Here is a 26,300-nt window from a genome sequence, read left to right as displayed (position 1 = left end):
AAATAGGTCTTGTTCTTTGGTCATTGACATGAACGGTCATCGTCGCCGCGTCGTACATAGATTTTAGTACTTCGATATATCGCCAGTCGATATGACATCTCTGCAGAGAGTCCAGGACAGCCCAGGTCTCGACGGAGTCGAAGGCTTTCTCGTAGTCCACAAATGCCATACACAGCGGTTGATTATATTCTTCCGTCTTTTGGATAATCTGCCGAACAGTATGGATGTGGTCCACGGTGCTGTAGCCATTTCGAAACCCAGCCTGCTCTGGTGGTTGGAATTCGTCGAGTCTTCTGGCGAGACGATTCGTAACAACCCTCGAAAACAGCTTATAGACGTGGCTCAGAAGTGAGATCGGTCTGTAATTCTTTAACAGAGACTTATCGCCTCTCTTAAAGAACAGCACCACCACACTCCTGGACCACGCCTCCGGCGTGGTACCTCGGTGGATGACGGCGTTAAATAGTCTTGCCAAGGCTTTCAGGACAGGTCGCCCTGCGGCTTTAAGGAGTTCAGTGGTAACTCCGTCATCCCCCGGGGCCCTTCCGTTTTTAAGCTGCCCGAGCGCTGCACCAATCTCATCCTCTTCGAAGTCCGGGATACACTCCGAATAATGGCGCAACAATGGTGCCCGTGGATCTTCGGTGTCCCAAGTCGCAGGTTTGCGTGCGCTCGACGAGTACAGCTGTCCATAAAAATTCTCAACCTCTTCTCGGACCTGAGGGCGAGAGCAGACGGTTCTGCCATCTGCTGTTTTAAGCTTCGCAAGAAGGCTTCTCCCCAATGGTCTTTGGAAAACTTTGGACCCCCTATTCTGCTCAATCAGAGTAGCAACCTCTCTCGTATTTGAGCAGCGGAGGTCTCGGCGAGTAATTGGCGAGAAATGGTTTATTACAAGGAAATTTAAATCAATAATATTTTTTTTAAATAAAGTCGTATTTGTTAAAATTGTTCACAGATAACAAGAAATTTACTCTAATTTTGTATTTGTGGAATATTTTTCAGTTATTTTTTACTTAACCGCGGCGAATCGCAAAATATTAGGATTTTATTTTCATATTTGACGGTAGCTTGGTAATTAGGATCAACATAAAATTTAATTTGGGAAACATGGGGCCCATTTAATACACATGGTACAGTTATTTTCACTCGAAAAAAAAATGTAAAAGGAGTATAAAGTAGATAATTGTGTTTGCTAGCAAACGAAAAAAACCGACTTCAATTACATCGACAAGTACCACAACGTAAATAGACGAAAAAAATAGTAAACGCACTACGATTTTCGAAAGTTCCCGATTCTCTGGAATGCCAACATCGGACCCTGGTTTCCTTATCATGGTAACACCCTTGGGATATCTCTATAAATATAAATCACGAAGTTATTCGCGAAGACGCATAACAAAAAAATATAGATATACGGTCGAATTGAAAAACCTCTTCCCTTTTTTGAAGTCACGCCACTATTTCTAATATTCTCTTTACCATTGTCCACTTAGCTTACTAGACTTTTGTCTGAAAATAATTCACTAACATTCTATAAACACTTTAGGTATCTATTGCAAACTAGGACCTCATAAATCATTACAAATTGCCTTTCTTATAACATACGTAAGAATGTATACACACACATATCAATAATCTGATTAAACACATTTTACAACAAAAATATTCACACCACGTTCTGGACGAGTTTCAACTGTCTACTCAAACCTAAAGCATTTAAAGTAGATCACTTGTAGTATTAATAAAAAACTAAAGTAATGAATACCGTAACAAATAATCTCCATTTGTAGACGTGTAAATATTTTATCGTTATTGTTGACGGTTAGGTGATTATTAAGAACCAGAATAATTTTAACAATAAATAATTATGGATGTGTCAATCAATGGTAATAACTGAATTTTATTATATTTTCTGTTTATTTAAATTAGCAATCCACTACTAGGTGTCTAGAAAATATATATCTATAAATATTAACTGCGATAAAGAAAAGAAAAATACAAAGTGTTATAACCGTGACATGACAACATTGCATGATTGCTTGCACTATATGCCACTGATGATGATGATTGTAATGTATTGATGCATATGCATACAAAACATTTTTCTTAAGACCAATTTATCATAATAAGCGTCTATGATAACGTAATACACCTGAAACAAGTTTAGTGGTGTTAAAATAAAAATTGGCGTGACCGCGATATTTCACAGCCCCGGTCGAATTGCACAAGTAGAGCCTTTGTTTACGTGGCATTGTCCAGCTTGCCCATCGACCAGGCTTGTACGTGCGTACTTGAATATATTTAAATTTGGAGATGCCACCAGGATGAAGCAAGACTATAACACGGACTACTATAAATACCGTTAGTGTCCAATTTGAGTACAGTTAACAGCTTCTAGCATCCCTGTACATATCACAACAACAAATTAGTTTTGTTGAAAAAACAAAATGGTCTTCAAGGTACGAAATTAATAAAGAATTTTTGTGAAGTGTCTACAAAAGTGTTTGTGAAAGTGTTAACAAAAGTGCAGCAAGCAAAGGATTTTATATTTTTGTTCCAAATTTTGTCACTACTACTACTACAATTAATTAAACATAATAAATAATAAAATTACTAAGTTTAAAGAGTAGTAATACATTTTTTAATACACATAATTTCTGGGCGAAGATTATTTCATACCAATATAACTTTTATTTTTTTTAGACACTTGTCATATATAAGTCATTTATTTTTTAGTTCGTGGTCATCTCTTGCCTGCTAGCTGTAGCCTACGGTAGCGTAGCGCCTGCAGCAATTGCGGCGACTCCAGTTGCCTACACAGCTCCTGCCGTTGCAGCTAGATTAGAAGAATTCGACCCATTACCACAGTACAGATTTGGATATGATGTAGCAGATTCTCTTACTGGAGACTATAAGAGTCAGCAGGAAGAGCGTAACGGTGATATTGTCCAGGGACAATATTCATTAGTGGACCCTGATGGTACTCGTCGTATCGTTGACTACTCAGCTGACTCTGTCAATGGATTTAATGCAGTTGTACGCAAGGAACCCCTCGTAGCTCCCGCTGTTGTAGCCGAACCTGCAGTTGTACCTGCTCGCTTGGCCGCTGCTCCCGCTGTTGCTCCGGCTTCTGCAGTAGTCGCTGCTCGCTACGCCTATGCTGCCACTCCCATTGCGGCACCTGTTGCAGCACCTGTTGCTAGATACGCTGTAGCCCCTGTTGCAGCTCCTCTTAAGGCTGCACCTGTATTTGCAAGATATGCCACTGCTCCTGTAGCTACAGCCCAATACGTTGCCGCCCCTGCCGCTCCAGTGTTTAATGCACGATACACCACCGGTCCCTTTGTAGCTCGATATGCTTCTCCCGTAGCGGCTTACACTGCCCCAGTATCAGCTGCGTATACAGCTAGTTATACCGCCACCGGTCCATTTGCTGCTTACACTGCAGCCCCATTTGGCGTGACTTACACTGCCGCTGCTCCAGCTGCCGCAACTTATACTGCCGCTGCTCCAGCACGTTTTGCTCTACCAGCTGGCTACGCCGCACCAGTAGCCGCAGCCCCTGCCCGTCTTACTGCCGCTGCTCCCGTAGCAAGAGTTGCATCTCCTGCACCGGCCAAAATAGTTGAAGCTACTGCCGCTGGTTATCGTTACCCTTGAAAGATATATGATAGAGTTGATGACTCATTTTTTTTAAAAGACGGTATTTGTACATAGCTAAATAAAATTATTATTTTGTCTATTTCGGTCTTTTATTGAGAACACTATTTTATAGCAATGATTTTTAAAGATATACACCTAAACCTAAGTACATTTTAAATATACTAGCTATACCCGTGCAAAAAATTTGCACTTAATAAGTTTATTAATTATCACTACAATATTAAAAAAAGTATTCATACGTAAGTTGGTTTGAAATTGAACAAAACATCTACCAACAGTCAATCATCTTGACGTTGTTTTAAAATTAAAGCCGTCATATATATAATTTTAATAATTACTTAATTTACAAAAACAAAAGCAATAATAAATTTTCTAGTTGTTGACGCCGGTAGAGCAAGCAATTATGTATAAAATGATATATAATTTAAGCGGAGTAATTGTGAGGTTTTTTTCTAAAAAGGGAGGCAAACATCAACCGTCAAAACCTTAGTGTATTGATATATATGATGATGATAAAGAGTAATAATCCGACATGACTTATTTATATGACGCTAATAAAATAATAAATTGTTTCATGTTTTTATATTTTTATAAAAATATTTTTGATACATGTCAAGAATTTGTATTTTGAATTCTTTTTTATAATTTATGTTTTACTATTAATTAATTCTATAATATAATTTGCTACGTACACGTTATTTTTGGAACGAAGGCTTGACATTTGGCTGGAAGACTAAAACCGTAAGAAAAATATATAACGGAAGTGACGTAATATCAGCCACACGAATGTAAAACTAAAATATTACTATGTAGTAAACTTTTTAAAATTATTATGTAATTTTATACTGTCGACAAAAATAAATAAAGCCATATGTTTTTTTATTTCACTTAATAGTTAAAATTATTATTATTTTATTATTTTGTTTGATTTATTTTATTTTACGGTATTTTTTATTTTCTAAAATACTAAATTTCCTAAATACTTTTATGTACTTAATTAAAAAACAATCAACAAAATTTAAAAAAAAATCAAAAACTAGAAAATATATATAAAATTCAACATTTTTTTTTTCAAAATGTGTTGCTTCTATACTATCCGAAGGAACTTCGTTCCTACCTTGTGTCCATGACACCACATAATTTTATTCTACACTAATCTGTAATAAAAATTCGGTGGAGATATAATTATTTTATCATTACCTTCATTCGTTAAATAGCTCATTCGCCAAAGTCATTTTGTGCCTGTTTTTTTTTTAATTTATTATTATTTATTTTATTAAGATACATGAAAGAATATACATTAAAATACAAATACAATAAATTACAATCACTCATAATTAGATGTCACATAAACTTATTCGAGTTTTAGTACAGTAGAGTAAATAGGTACACATTCGACTTAATGCTGAAGTACATCATTCTACTACCACAGCATTTATTAATTACTAGTCAACCGCCCCGGCCTGGCACGGGTGCAATGCTTATTCTAAATATACTACAGAATGTCTCTATGTATACAAAGTTCACAGGCCCCGGTCGTAAGTATTTTAAATCTATAATATCTTCGAAAATATTAATTTAAATTATATGCTGTAAACAATGCATTTTATTTTTATTTATTTTATTTTTATTATATTTAAGATATTTAAATGGATAAGATATAATACTGTATTGCTTAAAATCGCTTTGTAAATAAGACATTATTTCTCGTAAAAAGTAAGGGATTAAAATGGTTATTGTGAGTTATCCCTAAGTGGTAGATATATACCATCATGGACTTTTTGTAGATCTTAGCAAATGGTACAATACTGTGGTACATAATTATGATCTATCTCGTAGAGTTCAGCCAGCGTTTGCAATATAAGCGCAAAAAATGTGTTTATTACGATGTCACATTAGAAACCTCTAAAATTATCAGTCTTTCTCTACTATATTGTGCATGTATGATACATATAAGAAGATAGAAGAAGGTTATTCTTCTTGAATTACTCCATTTATTAAAAAACCGCATCAAAATCCGTTGCGTAATTTTAACGATCTAAGCATACATAGGGACAGACAGACAGCGGGAAGCGACTTTGTTTTGTACTATGTAGTGATATAATAATCGTCACACATTCACAATCGGTTAAACGCTGTATGCCGATAGACGAACCCACCAGTTTAATTTAATTCAGTTAAATTTTTTACTAGCTGTGCCCGCGATTTCGTCCATGTGGAATTTAACAAAAAAGTAATTGTTCAGTTCGCTGAGTTATAAAATAAATAAATTTTTAAAATAAAAATAGCCTAAGTTACTCCTTATTACACCAGTTATGTGCTGGTAAACGTGCCGTCAAAATTAGTCCAGCTGTTTCATAGAATTATCGGATAAACAGACAGACAGACAGACAAAAATTATAAAAAATATATTTTAGTATATGTTCCTTGTATACATACATATAAATTTAGTAAAAAGCTGGTATTTTAGTATTACAAACAGACACTCCAGTTTTATTTATTTGTATAGATTTAAATTTGAGATTTGGTGTTATTGTATATTTTATTTATTTATATACTTTATTGCACTCAAAAAATTGATATAAAACATACAATAATAGAAAGGACATACAAAATATTTTAATGATGTAGGTAGTTTATTTTATAATATTTTTGATTAGTCTATCAAAAATATTTATAGAACAAACACATGGCTTAGTGATTACTTACAACACAATAAAAAAATATATATAAAAACCTAAAATACAAAATATAAAGAAAGTGAATAATTTTTACTTTATACAACTCAGTGTGTTCACATAGCTTAATTTACTCTACGACACAAACATTATAGCATGAATAAATACTACATAAAAGGCATTTGCAATCTTCCATTCCATTAATATCATTAGAACATTGTCAAACAAAATATTCACACGCGTTTGTTTGTATGTGTTTTCGCGATAAACTCAAAAACTACGTTTATTAAAGATTCACGGAAAAAAGACTTATTTTTTGGATCAAATACTTACTTTTATAATTTCATAACCCTTCAAACTGCGTGACAGTTTATCGCTGGAATTATCGTTTATACCAGGAAGGTTAGAGTAGTAAGTAAAGTAGTCGCGTATAATGTGACAATTATAAGGCGTTTAGACGAATACACTATCAACTTGAATACCAGTGGCGTGCATAAAGTTTTTAGACAGGGTAGGCAGTCAAAAAAAATATGAGCAGCCACACTGCACCTACTTTCTCGCAATTTTTTCCTAATTTATTTCAATTTTGTCGGGAATAGAGCCTTTTAGATAATTTCAAGAACAGACAAGTAAATTATTGGACACGTAATGTGCATTTATACTTATAATAATGCAGGCGTACAAATACACGTACAGCAACCAACTGATACTTATCAAACAAATCAGTTACTAGATAGACTGTGACCTCATATAAGGCCGGCACTCTGATAATTTCTTTTGTGTCAAACATAGGAAATCATTGATAACACTATTAAATAGTTACAAAATTGTATACTCAATGAAAATACTTTTCTAGGGGCACGGTAGTGCCCCCGCCAAGACGAGCCAAAAAAAAAAAAATAATCACATTAAATAAAACTATTAAGTTTCCTTACATTTTACAAATTTCTTTCATTTCAAGATTTTCTTTGATTTTGTGGCCTCTCATCCGGAGGTTAACCGAGAGGCAGTTGCACGATACTCGGCTTCCCATCCGGAGGTTTACCGTGAGGTAGCGAGCGCGTCGATTGTCTTGTTGAATGCAAAATTTTCGGAATACTTACTAAGATGTAATAGGCAGAAATTTGCATTTAATCTAGTATTCGTTTAGAATTTATTCAGAAGGGTTATTTTAGTGCAAGACAGTTTTCTAAATGTAGACGTTTCTTTGGGTCTTGTCAATGGTGCTAAAGGCATTGTTGACAAAGTAGAATGGGATTCGAACGACAAGAATAAAGCAAGAAGAGTTGTAATAATTTTTAATAGCGGTCTTAGACACGAACCTGTGAAATCGAAATTTGAAATTATCAATAGAGCATTCGTTCACCGTGAACAGTTTCCAATCTGTGTCGCGTATGCTATCACCATACATAAAAGTCAAGGGCTAAGTTTGAATAATGCTCTCATTGATATTGGGTCATCCACGTTCTCTTGTAGGTATGCTTATGTAGCACTCTCTAGAGTGACTAATTTGCAAGGTGTTCACCTTATAAATATTGACTTTAGTAGTATTAAAGCACAACAGTCAGCTATAGTCGAATATAATCGCCTAAGAGCCAAGTATCGCCCTGATGTATCGCTTATTATAAACAGTAAACCAACAAAGAAAAAAGGCAAATATAGAGAGTGGGCTATGAGAAAAAAAACAACAATAATGTTATTATTATTATTATTATTATTATAAAAAAGGCACCTTTGATGTGCAAGAAATGCACCCCAAAAAAAGAAAGAAAAAATGAACAAAATAACAAAATATTGCAACTTACGAAAGGAAGTGAAATCCCACTAAAAACATTTTCATGTAAAATGTTGCCAAGACGAGATCATATGGCTCGAACCGTCAAAAAGTTATCAGATCTCATGTAGAGCCAAGCTTCTAACTCTACACGCCCTAACTCTACAAGCCCTAACTTCACAAACTCTACAGCTTAGTCGAAATACGTGGCTTGGTCGTTTCGCTACCGTCGCGTGGGCGTAAGATGAAGCAGCCAGCAGCAATAGTCCACCTCACCAGCAGTCGTCATCTACAACATCCGCAGCCCCACCACGCTACGCACCATATTTCTTCTATAAGTAACTATAACATTGATGATTGTGAAATTAAAATATTTAAAAAAAAAGAAAACTAAAAAAATTGAGATATTTTTTCACATAAAAAATATTATTGTAAGTACAAGTAGATGTTGTCTGTACAAGAAATATTTAAGAAATATGAAGTCTGTGGAGGGGTCTGGGAGTCTACAAAAGAAATAGGTTGCAATAAATAATGTATAATTTAGGGCTAATTTAAAATTTGATATATTTTATTTCGGTCAACATATATATACTATCGTCTCGCCAGAAGACTCGACGAATTCCAACCACCAGAGCAGGCTGGGTTTCGAAATGGCTACAGCACCGTGGACCACATCCATACTGTTCGGCAGATTATCCAAAAGACGGAAGAATATAATCAACCGCTGTGTATGGCATTTGTGGACTACGAGAAAGCCTTCGACTCCGTCGAGACCTGGGCTGTCCTGGACTCTCTGCAGAGATGTCATATCGACTGGCGATATATCGAAGTACTAAAATCTATGTACGACGCGGCGACGATGACCGTTCATGTCAATGACCAAAGAACAAGACCTATTTCCCTCCGGCGCGGGGTAAGACAGGGGGATGTAATATCACCGAAACTGTTTACCACTGCGCTAGAGGATGTTTTTAAGACCTTGGATTGGGGGGAACGGGGCATCAACGTCAACGGTGAATTCATCTCTCACCTTCGTTTCGCCGACGATATTGTCATCTTTGCGGAGACGCTGGATGAGTTAGGCCAAATGCTGGCCGGCCTAAACGAGTCCTCCCGACGTGTCGGTCTCTGTATGAACTTGGATAAGACGAAAGTTATGTTTAACAACCAAGTCATACCGATACCGGTATCGGTCGATGGTACCCTTCTCGAAGTTGTTCAGGATTATATTTACCTAGGCCATACTATCCAACTAGGCCGCAACAACTTCGAGAAGGAGGCCGATAGGAGGATTCGGTTGGGCTGGGCGGCGTTTGGCAGACTCCGTCGAGTCTTCACTTCGAAGATTCCGCAATGCTTGAAGACAAAAGTTTTCGAGCAATGCGTCCTGCCTGTGTTAACATACGGAGCCGAGACGTGGACACTGACCAAGGGACTGGTCCACAAGTTTAAAGTCGCACAACGTGCAATGGAACGGGCTATGCTTGGGGTCTCTCTCAAAGACAGGATTAGAAATGAGACTGTCCGCGAGAGAACGAAAGTAACCGACATAGCCCACAGAATTAGCAAGTTGAAGTGGCAGTGGGCTGGTCATCTGTGTCGCAGGACCGATGGCCGTTGGAGTAGACGGGTCCTAGAGTGGAGACCGCGTCTTGGCAAACGCAGTGTGGGACGTCCTCCGGCCCGTTGGACCGACGATCTACGTAAAATTGCCGGTGTAGGCTGGATGAGGATTGCGGAAGAACGGGATGTGTGGCGCGAACTTGGGGAGGCCTATGTCCAGCAGTGGACTGCGATAGGCTGAAGTGAGTGAGTGATATATACTATGTTTACAAAACACATAAAGGTACACAATGTTCTTCAATAATAATAAAAAAAATATACCTTTCGCATGGAAATCTTAGATATATAAAATTCTCGTGTCACAGTGTTAGTTACGATACTCCTCCGAAACGGAAGAACTGATTTTTATGAAATTTTGTGTGCATGTCGGGTAGGTCTGAGAATCAGCCAATATCTATTTTTCATACAGCTAAGTTATAACGAGGCGGGAGGGGGGGTAGAATTAAGGGAGGTTAATAACAAATATGGCAAAACAACGTTTGCAGGATCAGCTAGTGTTATTATAAAATAAATAGTAAAGTATATGACAACATTTGTGTTTGAATTTTCTATAATCTAATGCAGGTAGTCTTATAATGTTACGACCAAGAAAAGCAATTGCTATATGTGTATATATTTCTTTTAAATGTATGGAGATCTACATAAATGAATGGTCTCGACGTGTAAACAGTTATCTTCTTCTTATATTATTGTTGACTACTCAAAAAATTTATTTAATTTTTACTGTGTAACATTTAAAACCCTAATTTTTACATTTGTCTTACGCTTTAAGGCTTTAATACAATGACGGTATAAATAAGACGCCTTTTTGTCATTAATTTAGTTATATTTAAATAATTGTTATTAAATTTTGTCGATCAGTTGTTCTAAGGTCGTATTATATTCAAGTCCATGCGTGCACTATATGAAGAAAGTATTTTATAAATCGTAACAGCGTATTGCAGGTGTAACTTTCTTCAATGAGCCACCTGTATTGTGCTCACGTTCTTTGTTACGCAGTATTGTATATATAACGCAGCGATACTCGAGGGTAGACACAGTTCGAACTCAGACACTGCACATCCTCCCCTAAACGAACAACCATGAACAACAAGGTAAGAAACAACATTAATAATAATTAACGTTTCGACACTACAATATGTAACTATGTAAAATTAAAAACAATTGAACTTGAAAATACCATTGTAGTCAACTTTTTGAAAAATTAATGTGAAACAAATTTGAAAAGAAATCAGTAAATCTACCATTAAAGATAGCTGTTTTTCAATTCAGTGATTTCTTCGAATTTAAAATCATAAAACTTATTTCTATGTATCTATCTTTTAAAAAATCGCAAAAGATACCTTACAGTATAACAATTTTGCTTAAATTGCCAATAGTAAATTAATATTGTTTGTCATTAGAAATAAAAATTGTTATTTAATCATTTTTTTATGAATTAATTACATTTGATTCTTACTATGCCTTTAAGAAAAATTTATTTTAAAGTTACATAATAGTAAAATTAAATACGACCTCGACGTACAGCCGACTGCATAAAGTACAAGAGTTACCAGTATGTTACCATTCAATCGTGTCGTATGTACACTTTGGAAAGCATCAAACGCGAGCGACGCGTGTCTCGCGATTGGATTGACCAATGCGCCATTTTTAAACAATTTGCGACATTGTACTGCCTTCTTCGGCTGACATTTTCGCCTGTACTTAGAGTACACTATGCAACTGCATAATGAAACATTAAATCATCAAATGAACTTTTCAGTACTACTTAGAGATTTACAACGTCCAACGTCTATATATTTTAAATCTAACTTCAACATATGTACTAGTAATGTAATTTAATTATTTTAAAATACAGCCAACTTAATTTAGCTTAGGTTTTATTATAAATTCCGAAAGGCTTATTGGTTTTAGCAATTACTTATGTTAAATTCATTAAATCAGTAGGTAAACATAGTATTTTGAATAAAATTATTTCAAAACTTTATATAGGTACTATTTATTTATTATTCCAGACATAATCAATTACGAAAAAGTGACCCCTTATTTCTAACAGGATAATGTTGCAAGCTCTGTCGTGTTTGTATTCAGCTCGCTTTACAATTCGTGCATATCAATTCATCGGAGTGTCCACGTGTTGCGTAACAGATAGCTCATTACGTTAGTAGCATTGCTTGCAATTTGTAATAATCGATTTTTATAGTACTAACACAAAACATTTTATGTCCTTAATAATTAAATAAAAAATTTACGTCGATTTCTTATACACTTAATTAATAAAATAATGTTTTATTTCTAGATTGTAGTATTCATCTGCATGATGGGCGTAGCTGCAGCTAGTGTCGTTGCCCCAGTACCAGTAGCACGCGTCGATCCGTTCCCTCAATATTCCTATGGCTATGATGTCCAGGACTCTATCAGTGGCGACTACAAAGGTCATCAGGAACAAAGGAACGGCGATGTTGTCACAGGTTCATACTCCGTAGTCGACCCCGATGGTACGAGAAGGATCGTCGATTATGCTGCTGATTCCATTAACGGTTTCAACGCAGTGGTCCGTCGCGAACCTCTCGTAGTTGCTGCACCAGCTAGAGTGATAGCTCCAGCTCCACTTGTTGCCCCCGCTCCGGCTGTTCCTGCCCCAGTAGTGGCCAGGGCACCTATCTACGCGCCAGCACCTGCACCCCTCCTAGCTCCGAGGCTACCCTATTATTACTTCTAGATAAAATAATACAATTTTGTTGTGTTGATGTATATACCTATTAATGAATAAGGCTTTTTATAATTGTTATTTATGTTATTAAATGAATTGAATATTACTTTTGTACTTGATTTATACCAAATCTACAAATTTTTGTTAACTTACAATTACGACAAGTTTATAATAACACAAAGTTTTATTTCTAAAAATAAATTTATAATCCGTTCAAATTTATTGGCCACCGAATGTTATGTCCGGGTTATTGTTTTTTTTTTTATTCTGTAAATAATCTACAATATAGATTTTTACATGGTTCTTCATTTATTAATACGGTTCAAAAATACTGTTTTTTTTTTATAAAGAAAAAATTCAAATTATTACAAAACGAAAAGCAAGCAACTATCACAATATACGTTAATACCAAGAATTAAAGCTCCAACAACCTATTACGAATTACTAATTATCTTCTGTTAAAAATAAGTGTATTTAATACACAAGGCTAAAAACCTTAAAAATGAAAAATAAAAAATTATGAAAATTATTGAATAATAAAATTATGATCAAATCTTAATCTATATTCATCAATCTACTTGTATAAAAGAGTGTAATAGGAGTAAAAAGGAAAATATCTAATGCATATATAAATTATGTAATAATTTAAAAAGTTCTCGTAAATGGGAAAAGAGGCCCAGCCGTGGGATATTACAGGCTGAAGTGAATTTAATAACTACCCGTGTTTTAAATTTTCAGCATTTACGCCAAAACAACACATTTACTGACGTCACGCTGAAACCGGTAAAATATATTCAAACAACACATCACTGTTGTGTTTAATTTTAGGGATGAATGAGTTAATCTTCATCTATAAAACAGATGACCGCATTCCCGTTGACATTGTGACCTTACCTTTACCTTACCTAGCTCAATTAAAAGTAAAAGTTTAAACTGAAAGTGAGTTCAATTACTAGGCCAGCCGGCCTAGCATGCATACAACGAGATATCTCTTGACGAGAGAGAGAGATAATGTCTACATCGAGTATTTTCTCGATTACCCTAACATGCGCACTACGAGAGACAAAATTCTCTTCCGAAGACTTCGCCTTGTCGAGTAGAGAAACATTATCAACCATAATCACAACTGAATATCATTCTTATTTCTTATGTCGTAAAGTTGAATTTACAAGGTTATTGACCAATCGTGCCAAACCGGGATGAGCCAACGTTTGTATAATTTCAAACGAGTGACACATGTTTTATTTTACAATGTTCTCGGCCTTTTGGCTAAGATAAAAAGTGTATATCTAATTTAAAAAATCAAATATGGAAAATAAAACGGCGTAAGTAAATGAATTTAATTATATATGTAAAACAATATGCTCGTGTTGTGCTTTATATCTTGTCGCACATTAGATAATTGTAATTCTATCACGCATTGTTTTTTTTTTTAATTTTTAAATTTTTTTGAATTTTTGAATTTTTTTTTTTTTGATTATTGATTTTACTTTTATTCTATTTAATTTTATTTTTAGTTATTGATTTTTTTAATATAATTTTGTTTTGTTTTTTATTCTGAATGTGGTCTTGTCTTGTTGTACTAACCCAATATGGACTTATACTTTGGTCTGAAGTAAAGTATTATTATTATTATTATTTAGAATAAGAAGCAACAGGGCGCAAATAAGTTTTTTGTGTCATTATATGGCACACTTCACTCGACTTTTCGCATTTCCCGCTCTTCGTATACCGAAATTATATAATTATAATAGGGAAACGCCATGGTATACAAAAAATAGGCACCCGGTTTTATTTATTTTTTATTTATCGTCTTTCTCGTCGATAATATTGAAGACGAGAAGTTTCTCTTCCTAAAACGTCAAAATTCGACAAAATTACGATGTCATGTTAGCTTCCGTAGAGATAAATATCACAGATCACTAAAATTTAATGATTATCTCTTCTTGACGTAACGAGAAGAGTATTGCGTGCACGCATGTTAGCTACTGTAGACATAGAGAGATAATACGAGAAAAGGGGTAGACAAAATTTTGTCGTGGCGCGCATGCTAGGCCGGCAGGTCTATGACTCTGTGACGTCTAAGCAATTGTTCCGTTTTTGCGTACACATGAAAATGATACCGAAGCCTATAAGCGCTAGTTACGATTGTTTATTGAGATAGCAAACTTCTAGAATGGCATTCACTTCTAAAATTGATTTAAAATATTTAAATACATTATATGAGTTTGAAAAATTTACTTATTGGAAGATTCTGAGTGTTATAAATGGCTGATTTTTTTTTTTATTATTTTGATTCATTTTAATAAAATTAAGTACCTATACTCAAATTATTTCAAATTAAAATAAATGTATTAATAGTCTAATTGTTTTATTTCTTTGATCTCAAGATCTTGTGGTACGATTTTTAGATATCTTCGTCCTTAAGAAAAGAAATTATATAGGGGATACCTACTATTTCACACAAATCAAGGAACACACCATATTGTACAAAGGAATTTCATAAAGTAAAACTTACACACTTGTACCTTATTTTTTTATTTGATCAAAAGAGGGAAAAAGATCATGCACAGCAAGATTTTTTATAAAAATTATATGTCAAATATCTGAAAACCAGGAGTTCCAGACTTTGGTGGAGGTGGTAAAGCTCTTTCAGGACCAGGTATAACAGATAGCCTTTTTTGGAAGCGACGTTTGCGTTCCGCTTGAGTGTCACCGGGCTCGGGTTTACGAGGTAAAACAGAAAATCGTCTACCGGTTGGAACTGTAGACATTCTCTTAAATAGAACTTGCGTTTCAACACGTTGAGCTTCATCCATTACATTTACAATCTGTCTTTCACGTTGTATTATGGCCTTTCTTTCATCTGCAGTTGTTGTTTCAGCTGCCATTTCGGCACATTTTGCTAAAAATGCTTGCACACGTTCAGGATCCTGCAATTTTTTTGAATACTCATATGCTTCCTCTACTTGTATTCGTACTTCATTTGAATTGCCTTGTTGCATATCACCACTCATAAGTACAAAAAGGCCATTTAGCCACCATGTGACGTTACTTATTTCTTGAGCCTCTCGTTGGCATCGCTTAGCGTAGAATTTAGCTAGGGCATAATTTTTTTGGCTACATAAAAGTCGAGCCAATTCATACATCAACCAGCACTTCATGGTCGAATTTTCACACATTTCTAATGTAGTCATAACTTTAGCAGTAGCTTGCTTTATATCAATAAATTTGTAGGGATAGTTCGCCATTACCGAATCAAATGATTTCGGACGGCCAACGGGCAAACCCATTAAGAAAGCAATACGACGTCGATTGCCGCGTTCACTTAGAGTGTATGATAGACGATGTTGCGATAAATAACCTTCTCCAACAGCACGATATAGCCGATCAGTATAAAGATCTTTATCCGGCAATGTCCGCGGTGTTTTACTATCAAGAAACATTTGCATGCGTTCGGCTTGAGCAATCAAATCCATAACCCGATTCTGTCGCATACATTTTTCGATTTGTTTAAGTAGCCTTTCAGCGGTTCGAGCTCCTATTTCTCGTTCTTTAATTAAAACTGCTTCTTTATATTTATTTTGATGTTTAGATTCTGCTTTTTCGGCTAATTTTATGGTATAATATGGCCGCTGTGCCCGTAACATGTCTTGTCGTTCACTAAGCGATCGTAAAGCTTCTTTTACAATTGTTTTCAGTTCTTTACTTCCACCTGAATTTGCCGATTTTAAGCGTTGATCCTCTGTTAGCTCCTGTAGGAAAAATTTGTCATATGCCATTGGTCCTAAATATTTCATAGCTAAGACACGAGCTAAAGTTAAATGTTTTCTAGCTTCTAATTGAGTAAGTTTACGCTTTTTTTTCGGTCGCGGAATCCTTGATACATGAAGTGGCTTTTGAGGCTCGTCATCATCCACGCGACTTGCTTCTGTTTGTCTTATTAAAGGTAAAAATTCTACCATGACGTTGCCCGCGTTAACACCGATGCAGTCTTGAATGGTTTCCACCCCCTGATTAATACCTTCGATGAAGTATGGCGGTTGACGTCTAAACCTTGCTCCTCTATAATTCATCACAACTGATCGTTCAAAATCAGACATTGTGTACATTGCCCGAGCTTGCATGTTTCGAGCATTCATATTACCAGGTTCTAGTTTAAGAGCAAGTTCTGCATCAGAGTATGCTTGAACAGGTTGAACAGCATCAGCACATACCTGGCTGCGGCCAGTTAGCATACGTACGTCATCTGGAGTATTTTTAAAGGCTTCATCATAAGATGCCTTGGCTTTTTCAAATTGTTCTAATCGACGTAAATATGCACCTCTTTCGCGATATACGGTTAATGCTCCGTACAGTGGTTTTTCCTCCATTATAATGGTTAATATAAAATAATATTTTAAAATGTTAAAAATACAGATGCAATTTATAACAAAATTTGAATAGTTTGACAAATGAAATTGTGTCATATTCTGACTTGTGCACTAAAACGTGATAGAATATAATTTAACTTAAGAGTAATACAAACTTATTGAAACTATAACGGAAATAAAGGGCTTTATTTAATATAACTTGGTAAAGGAAAGATTGTGATCCCACGGGAGTCGATCTCCTACTGGGCGCGACCTTAGGTGGTGGATAGGGGAACGCCACCCGCTTGCGATTTGTAGGGATCTGTGGACCCCCGCGGACAAAAACTATCATAGGGGGGGGGGTGCGCTGCAGGTACTGCTTTGGTTCTCAGAGTGGACCTGTGAGCGCGGGTGTGTTAGTGCGGAGGTGCGGAAGTGGGCGTGGCGCTGTGACTGCGCGGAGACGTGGGGGTCGGATTTTCTTCCCTCATGCGGAGGTAGGCGTGGGTGGGTTCGTCGTTTACTTTAAGAAATTAGTATAGGATAAAGAAAGAAAAATCGCCTCCCGTGACAAAAGTTGTGTCATTAAATGAGTAAAATTCGCATAAACATTAGAAAACAATATAAGAAAAATGGCAGTTAAAACTTAAAAAAAGTGCATTTTTCACACGAATTTACCATATCATAATAACTATTACTATGATATTTAAAAACGAAAATTTTACATTAAATAATATAATTCTAATTAATTAAAATAATAAAGCTTTTAAATTAACAAATATTAACGCTTGCTTTTCGTATCGACACAGTAAATACTGGTACACTATTATAACTATATCTTACAATATAATAAAAATGTAACGGGTCGCTGTCTCCCAATGGTCGAAATTCGACCAGACAATTTTAATCTTTGGCTAAGATCTAGATTAGGTAAAACCGAATTTCGGGACCGTGGGGGGATGGGGGGGGGAGAGGGTGGGAAACGCTACCTCTGGTACCACTGTCACACCTCGGAACCCTATGGTTATGGAGATATCCATGGTTAAAGTTTTGAGGTTAGAAGAAGAATTTCGAAAGTTAGAGGAACGCTTGGCTCCGGCGCTACGGGAAGTGCAGCCCTTGTGTGCGAAAGCACGCTCACTCATGCTCCGTACAAAAAAAACCGAATTATGGGGTTTTTGGGTGTGGAGGGTGGAGGGTGTAGGGGAAACTATACAAGGTAACACTGTCATACCTCAAAACCCCATAGTTATGGAGATATCCATGGTTAAAGTTTTGAGGTTAGAAGAAGAATTTAAAGCTATTATAATACCTTCGAGCTCGTACTGTTTGCATTGTGTGACAAATCGACACTTTTAAACAAAATAACGCGTCAGACATAATATTCTAATAAAATTAGTAACATTGCGTGCTAGAATATAGGTTTAGAAATTCGAAAAATACGCAAAACTGAATCGGAGCACCCCACTGTCCACGTGGTCTTGGTCTGTCCTACCCCTAGAGTGTTTTTTTTTGTGCCGCGGAGGCGCGGAGGGAGGGCAGCCCTCGCCCGCCGTGCGAAAGCGCGCGAACGAATGCGTAGAGGAGACTCATGCTCCGTTCCGCAGCGCCTTCGGCGACCAGCCTCAGCCGCTCCTCTACGCATTCGTTCGCGCGCTTTCGCACGGCGGGCGAGGGCTGCACTTCCCGCAGCGCCGGAGCCAAGCGTTCCTCTAACTTTCGAAATTCTTCTTCTAACCTCAAAACTTTAACCATGGATATGTCCATAACCTTGGGGTTCCGAGGTGTGACAGTGGTACCAGGGGTAGCGTTCCCCACCCTCTCCCCCCCCCCCATGCCCCCACGGTCCCGAAATTCGGTTTTACCTAATCTAAAGCTTTACCTAATCTTTAGTCTATAATCTATTTTCAATTTGAATGACGCGTGTGTGTCAATACATGGTAGTGTGTGTAATATTTTTTTTATTGATTTAATGTATTTTAAGCATAATTAAAAAAATTCATACTCCTCCCTCCACGCAATTTTTGTAACTAGGGGTACAACATTTTTGCTTCACGTTTTAATATATAGATAGATAATAAATAGAAGATAAAAGTGATCAGTTTCGAAAATTTTTAATAACAAATGTAATTTAATCTCAGATCTATATCATCAATCATATGAAATAGGGTTTAGCTAGGCGCTTGCAATTAGTACATATTTGTTTAGGGTTTATAGGATTTGTAAATACATATTGTGTGTATTTAGTATTGGTTAGTTTGTTTTCAAGTAACACATCTTATGAGTTAAACTGTATATACAAGTCAGATTTATATTTTACGAAACCTGATAGAAGCAGAGATTTTAACAGGATGCGCAATAGGTGATAGTATTTTTATTCCTCGGATTCCTCTCATCCCAAACAATTTCCCGTTTAGTTTAAAATGAGTCCAGTTTCCAGTGAGCCTAAGTTTTGCGATGACAATTAATAAAGCCCAAGGTCAGATGCTAAGAGTTGCGCGGTCAGCTTTATGTAGCTCTGTCACGTGTTAGCAATCCCAGCTGCCTGTATGCCTTGATCCCCGATGGCTATACGTAAGCATTACTGTAAAGTAAATATCCAAAGACGGTGTTTATAATCTAAAATAAACCAAAAGATATATTCAAAAAATACAGCCCCAAGTGGCGGGAACAGCTAGTCTTACATAAAAATTTAAGTAAATAAATTATAGTTTAAAAAAACAAAAAAAAACACGCTTTTTATAGCTAATCGAACTAAAAAGTAGAAAATACTTTTTAATTACAAAGAGTTTATACTAAGATTTAAAGATTTGATTATTTTTAAAGATTCCATTACATACATACAACCCAAGCTAATAAAAGCGTGGTATAAAGAGATAAACGCGCTGTAAAACGCCAGTCTCTACATCAATGAGCGTCAGCGTGAGTTGTGTCACACAATTTTTTACCCCATCGTACTAAGCCTAGCTAGTTACGATTAACTATTAATTTAAATCCATAACTTTAATTAATTACATTTCATTATTCATTGTTTAATGAAGATTTTGTTACGACTAAAATAATACGGAAGGAAACAAACTGTCACAAATAAAAAAGTTTATTGGTCATGCAAAGAGAGTTTAATCAGTCAATCTTAGATATAAAGCGGGGTGTGTTAGATGGCAACTACTGGAGCCGCTGTCAATCTTGCAACTGGAGCCACTACGGGCGCAGGGTAGGCAGTATATCTCGCGACAGGAGCCGAGTAAGCAAAAGGCGATGTGTATGCTGCTACTTTTGTAACCGGAGCGGTGTATGATGCGTAGGCCAAAGGAGCGGTGTATGCGGTTGTATATTTTGCCACTGGGGCGGCAACAACAGAGGCCGCAGCAACAGGTGCGGCAGCAATGCGAGCAGGTACTACCGCTGGTTCAGCTACTACGGCCGGTGCAGCAGCAACTAGTGGTTCCTTTCGCACGACCGCATTGAATCCATTGACAGAATCAGCGGAATAGTCTACAATACGGCGCGTGCCATCGGGATCAACAAGCGAGTATGATCCTTGTACTAAATCGCCATTGCGCTGTTCTTGTTGGCTCTTGTAGTCACCTGTGAGTGAATCCGCTACATTGTATCCAAATCGATATTGTGGAAGAGGATCGAATTCTTCCAGTCTAGCTGCGACTGCTGGTGCTGCAACCACAGGAGCTGCGGCGAGAGGGGCGGCCACTGCTACAGGAGCAACGCCAGCTTTGGCAAAAGCCACGATGCAGGAAAAAATGACGATCTGTAAATATCAACGTGGTGTATTATTAATACAAGATGTTTGACGGTCACAATTGTTTGTTCCACATTAAATTCGTTCTTGAAACAGTAACACAGTTTTGTGAGGACGCCACTAGACTTATTACGTAAAGTGAGCACGGAGAAATTACTAATAAGCCGACTTTAGAGTTTGTCAAGGACGGTTTGGTCTTGTCACTTGAATTCAAATGAGTATGATGTTAGAAGCTATAAATTATGACAAACATTACTGGATTTTGTTAAAGTTCCGATAATTTTTTTGTGTTCCTGGTGTTTAAATTATTAGAAAAATATCATGAAAATTTAAATTATATTTAAGTACATATATTTTATGAATATTAAGGTCATTTCACTTCAGTCATTGGGAATAAAATTATCATAAAAAATGTGTAAGTGATAAATTGCTACATTTAAAATATTGAAATTATTATGATAGTACGCGATATCGATCTTTTGAATATAATAAAATCAAAAATAATGTATATTTTTTAGCTATGTTCAAAAATATCGTTTACCTTAAAGGCCATTGTTGTTTAGACGAATTGGTGGTGAAGCCAAGTGTGACTATGCTCCTGAAGAACACGCCGAGGTATATATAGTGGCACGGGTTGTGACACCGGGCCAAGTTCACGCTTAGTATTATGTTGGCGCATCACTATAGATGTGAACGCAATTGGAAATGAGTTGTAATTTGTAAATGGCGGAAAATTCAGCGATCTTGACTTTAGGCCAAGTATTATGAAATTTATTAAAACTACTGATTTATCAGGATCTAACCTACATTCCTTTGTATAAAAGTAGAGGTTTCTAAAGTAGTTATTACGAAAACGAAAAGACAAAATGTATTGAAAATTTCGACGGTTTATAAATGGTTAAAGATTATTATTGTAATAAAATATAACAAAAGGATATTATATTATAACGTGTATTATGCAAATTAAACCGCATTCGTAATTAACTGCATAAATTTGACATTGAAAATGATAGTACGCTTAGAGCTACGTGAGATAACACTGAACTAACTATTCAAGTATCAATGTTTCGTAGCGCCAGGTTACATTTCTGCGGGTCACTCAACCGCACTATTACTCGACATTAACGAGTACATATTTATAAAAATTTATTTATTTATTTATTCTTTATTGTACACCACATAGAGTAATTTAATACAGAATTGTAAAGAAAAAAGTATAACGCACAATGAGGCGGCCTTATCGCTCGGTAGCAATTTCTTCCAGGCTACCTCAGGGTTAGGATTAAGGGAAAAGAAATAAGTCGGTCGTGTATAATAAACGTACATCAAACAAAATAAGATACAAATAATACAAATAAATTATAAACAATAAACAAGTAATATTCCTAAAGGTATAAATATGCACGTACATAGTAATAATATAAGTACACGGTAACAAATACACACATATATATTTATATATAAAATTAAGCAATGCTTTGAGCTTTGCGAATGTGTAAGGGTAAAGTATTCCACAAAATAACAGCATGAACCTGAATGAAATTTCCAGAGAAACGAAGTACCTTACTGTGATCTCCAACGAGTTCAAATTTATTCTTCAAGTATAAAGAACTAGTTGGTTTAAATAGATACACAGTTTAGATTAGAACGAATACTGATACAACATTCTCTGTAGAGTTTTTCTAACTTTGTAAAACTTAAATATCATGTCAAAAAACGATGAAAAAACTTTGGGTAAAAAACTACTGTTTTTGTAATATAAATCATTATTTTATTTATGAGATTACATTCCAATGACGAAAACAAGCGTAGCTCGTATTATTCGCCCTAGGTGTGAGGTCAGTGCTGGGGCGTTTCAAAGTCTACTTACTACTCACGCCTCCATCCTATCATCAAGTACAGTGGTTGGGGCATAGAAATTACGAGTAGTATTCGAAGTAAAAGAATCAGTAGCTTTGTAGGCAGAAATACAACATGTTAACATTTTTCTAAGATTGCTATATACATACATAAATATATTATAATGTAGTTGTAAATATTAATTTCATTTCATCAAAAGACGCTGCTGCCCGTCTTCGGCCTGTGTATTTCAAAGCCAGCAGTTGGATGGTTATCCCGCCATCGGTCGGCTTCTTAAGTTCCAAGATGGTTGTGGAACCTTGTTATCCCTTAGTCGCCTCTTACGACACCCACGGGAAGAGAGGGGGTGGCTAAATTCTTTAGTGCCGTGGCCACACAGCACAGTGATGCATACGAAATTATGATGATTACTGAAGATTAATTCTTAAATTAAAAAGATAATTTCTTCTACTAGTAAATTCTTAGTAACGTATAAATATAGTATTTAAATATGAAATAAATATTTGCAGCGCAAAAAAATGTGTTTATTTACGACATCACATTAGAAACCTCTAAAACTATCAGTGATCCTATGGATCCTTTTCCTGGAACCACTCTATTTACTAAAGAAAACCGCATCGAAATCCGTTGCGTAGTTTTAAAGATCTAAGCATACAGATAGCAGGAAGCGACTTTGTTTTATACTATATAATGATTTATAAGAAACTCTTATTAATATTAGTAAAAAAAAAAACTTTCAAAGCGTGTTTATTATTATTTTAAATCTAGAGGCTAAATACTGCATTTTATTTATTTTCAATACAAATGTCGGAGCTTCATACAAAATTTCACCCTCTATTTCATTGATATAATATTAAAACAAATGTCACATCAGAATAAGCGCGGTTTTATTGCGAATACGAAAACATAGGGTTACCTGCTAAAATTCTGGTTAAAATGGCGGTTGCCGAATATAATAATGGCCTGGCCAGGAATTTTCCCGCCAACCCTTTCGCGATTTATCTTTAACAATACTAAAGCAGATAATTATTTAATTTTTATCCATTAAGCAGATGGGTGAATTAAGATCACGTCCAGTTCGAATCTTATACTATTAAGAAACAATAAATATATATATTTTTAAATTGTTGTTAATTATAAAACAGGAAGGGCATAATACATTTTACTGGTTTTATAATAGCATAAAACTAATATCTATACAAATAAATAAAATTGGAATGTCTGTTTGTAATATTAAAATAGCCGCTTTTTACTAAATGGATATTCATTTATACACGGTACATATACCAAAATAACATTTTTTACAATTTTTGTCTGCTTGTCTGTCTGTTTGTTCCGGCTAATCTCTGAATCGGCTGGACCGATTTTTACAGGACTTTCACTGGCAGATAGCTGATGTAATAAGGAGTACCTTAGGCTTACTACTACTTAGGCTATTTTTATTTTTGAAATTTATTTATTTCATAACTCTGCAAACTGAACAATAAATTTTTTGCTAATTCCATGCAGACGAAGTCGTGGGTACAGCTAGTTAGATATAAGAAAAAACCTTTTTGGGATCCATATTATTATCAATATCTGGCGTATATAGGCTTTCTATATGGAAATAATAATGAAACTCATTTCTTGTTTTTGTTTTGTTTATACAAATATTTTTTGATAGATGTCAAAAATTTTGTTGTTTGAATTCTTCTTTATAATTTATGTTTTACAATTTATTCATTCTATTTTATATTTTACTACGTGTACGTTGTTTCGAATTCTATTGTTTATTTTGCTACGTGAACATTGTTCTATATTATTATTATTCTTTAATTAAAAGTTGGTATTGATAACGTAGATCATCATCTTATCATGACTTAAACCGTTACATAGCTAATTCTAATAAATGTAACGGATCGCTGTCTGTACATGGAAGATATATAAGAAAAAAATATTATTGAGACCTTTATCAATGCAAATAGCACCCAAAACAATTACTGTTACAATTTTTGTCGGTTTGTCTGTGCGTTTGTGCACGCTAATCTCAGAAACGGCTTATCCGACTTAGATATTTGGTAGGCTTCACTTAACATTTAATGTTTGTTTTATGTCAATTGTTTCATAAATAAAAAAGCTATGCCAATTTAAAGAATCACGTTGAAAATGTAAAAACCCAAAACGTGGACGAAGTCGCAGGCACAACTAGTTAATAATATGAATTTTGAAAGTCTTTGTAGCGCACTCCGATGTAACACATATGTTTTGTTACAAATACAATTGTTTGCTTACAAATTGACGCCGAAGAAAGAACTACTAGAATGTTGAACTTTATCGCCAAATGTGCGAACTGTGTTGGTAAAATAAAAATAAATTTTTATAGGCAAAATTTGATAGACTAACAACCTTATGCAGACCGAAAATATAAATTTATAAAGTTTCATGAGGATTTTCTGACGCAGTTTGAAACTCTAATCATCATCATCATCATTTCAGCCTATTGCACTGCTGGACATAGGCCTCCACAAGTTCGCGCCAAAAATGTCGTGAACTCATGTGTGTTGCCCATGCCGGGCCCTAGCTACCCTACATAACCCTAATAAAAAAAAAAAAAAAGTAAACTGTATATTCTTTCACTATTGGTTTATTGATGATTACAGCGGTAGAACAATTTTAAGCCGAGTAAGCTTTAAAATTTAACGGCTTGATAATACTGACTGACTTAAAAATTGTGTTTGGTAAACTAAGGTAGTCTCAAAGTCAGGAATATCGGCTGAACAAACTTGCAATTCAATGCTTGCAATAAAATGCATGAAAAACTCTAGAGCATGACACTAATAAAAGTGTACAAAGCATCGAAAGTCGAGAATTTTTTTCTGAGCTAAAAGATCCATATGTGTTCTTTAATTAAGACCATCATCTGAATTTCGTATCTAACGTAAGAAATCATTTAGTTTTTCACTCTTGTGCTATTTTCGTTTACTAGCAATACCCGTGCAAATAATTCGCACTAAATAAGTAAAAAATTTACCGACCATTAATCATGTTGACGTTGTTTTATAATTAAAGCCGTCATATATATAATTTTAATAATTAATTAATTGTATGTTGTGTGGTTATGGCAGTAAAGAATATAGCCACCCACTATCTTCCCGTGGGTGTCGTAAGAGGCGACTAAGGGATGTTCCACTATCACCCTGGAACTTATAAGGTCGACCGATGGTGGGATAACCATACAACTGCTGGTTTTTAAATACACAGGTCGAAGATGGGCAGCGGCGTCTTCGGTGCGACAAAGCTAGCACTGCGTGGTGACTATGAGCAAAACACATGATTTCGCGCTATAATGTCTAGCGCGAACTTGTAGAGGCCTATGTCCAGCGGTGGACTGCGGTAGGCAGAAGTGCTGAATTTACAAGAACAAAAGCAATAATAATTTTTTAGTAGTGGACGCCAGTAGAGTAAGCAATCATCTATAAAATTATATATAAGTTATGTGAAGTAATTGTGAGTTTTTTTTTCTAAAAAGGGCGTCAAAAATCTTAACCTTAGCGTATTAATAAATATGATAATCGAAGACATAATAAGTCCTCGTCCCTGTGAAAGGTGCGTTAGACCTATTCATGTTATTTGACAGAAGATTGTAGTTCTCAAGTTATTTGTTCTTTAAGTACTATAACTTGATAAAACAAGCAATAGCATAGAAAAGGTTTTAAGCTTGTAAAAAAAAATCACCATATACCTTTACAATATCATTAGAATACGAAGGTAAATTGCGAAATGACCACTATTAACAAGGTTATAATAGCTCAGGTACCAAAACCAGAAAACCCTGGTTCGAATCCAGATGTCTCCAGTTCCATTATATTTTGATATGAAACATCTATAGGCGATAGTA

General features: G+C 35.5%; 4 protein-coding genes across 4 annotated transcripts; 2 read left to right on the top strand and 2 right to left on the bottom strand.

Annotated features, from left to right (window-relative positions):
- The first annotated feature begins 2,435 nt into the window (after nt 1-2,435).
- LOC123664156 (cuticle protein 19.8-like) lies at nt 2,436-3,745 on the top strand. The gene is made up of 2 exons (XM_045598758.1): nt 2,436-2,462; nt 2,740-3,745. The coding sequence occupies exons 1-2, from the start codon at nt 2,451-2,453 to the stop codon at nt 3,661-3,663; spliced, it is 936 nt and encodes a 311-aa protein (XP_045454714.1). The 5' UTR covers nt 2,436-2,450; the 3' UTR covers nt 3,664-3,745.
- Nucleotides 3,746-10,734: 6,989 nt separating this feature from the next.
- On the top strand, nt 10,735-12,560 carry LOC123664159 (larval cuticle protein A2B-like). Its single transcript, XM_045598761.1, has 2 exons — nt 10,735-10,835; nt 12,041-12,560. Exons 1-2 carry the CDS (start codon nt 10,824-10,826, stop codon nt 12,461-12,463), a joined length of 435 nt encoding a protein of 144 aa, XP_045454717.1. The 5' UTR covers nt 10,735-10,823; the 3' UTR covers nt 12,464-12,560.
- Nucleotides 12,561-14,976: 2,416 nt separating this feature from the next.
- On the bottom strand, nt 14,977-16,827 carry LOC123664155 (outer dynein arm-docking complex subunit 4-like). The gene has a single exon (XM_045598757.1). The coding sequence runs from the start codon at nt 16,825-16,827 to the stop codon at nt 15,046-15,048; it is 1,782 nt and encodes a 593-aa protein (XP_045454713.1). The 3' UTR covers nt 14,977-15,045.
- Nucleotides 16,828-19,887: 3,060 nt separating this feature from the next.
- LOC123664157 (larval cuticle protein A2B-like) lies at nt 19,888-21,212 on the bottom strand. Its single transcript, XM_045598759.1, has 2 exons — nt 21,105-21,212; nt 19,888-20,572 (listed from the first exon to the last, which is right to left on the bottom strand). The coding sequence occupies exons 1-2, from the start codon at nt 21,114-21,116 to the stop codon at nt 19,961-19,963; spliced, it is 624 nt and encodes a 207-aa protein (XP_045454715.1). The 5' UTR covers nt 21,117-21,212; the 3' UTR covers nt 19,888-19,960.
- Nucleotides 21,213-26,300: the final 5,088 nt, after the last annotated feature.

The sequence above is a fragment of the Melitaea cinxia genome, chromosome 21, assembly GCF_905220565.1.
Source record: "Melitaea cinxia chromosome 21, ilMelCinx1.1, whole genome shotgun sequence".
NCBI lineage: Eukaryota > Metazoa > Arthropoda > Insecta > Lepidoptera > Nymphalidae > Melitaea > Melitaea cinxia.
Note: the sequence above shows the minus strand (reverse complement) of the source record. Positions and strands in the feature narration are given on the sequence as shown.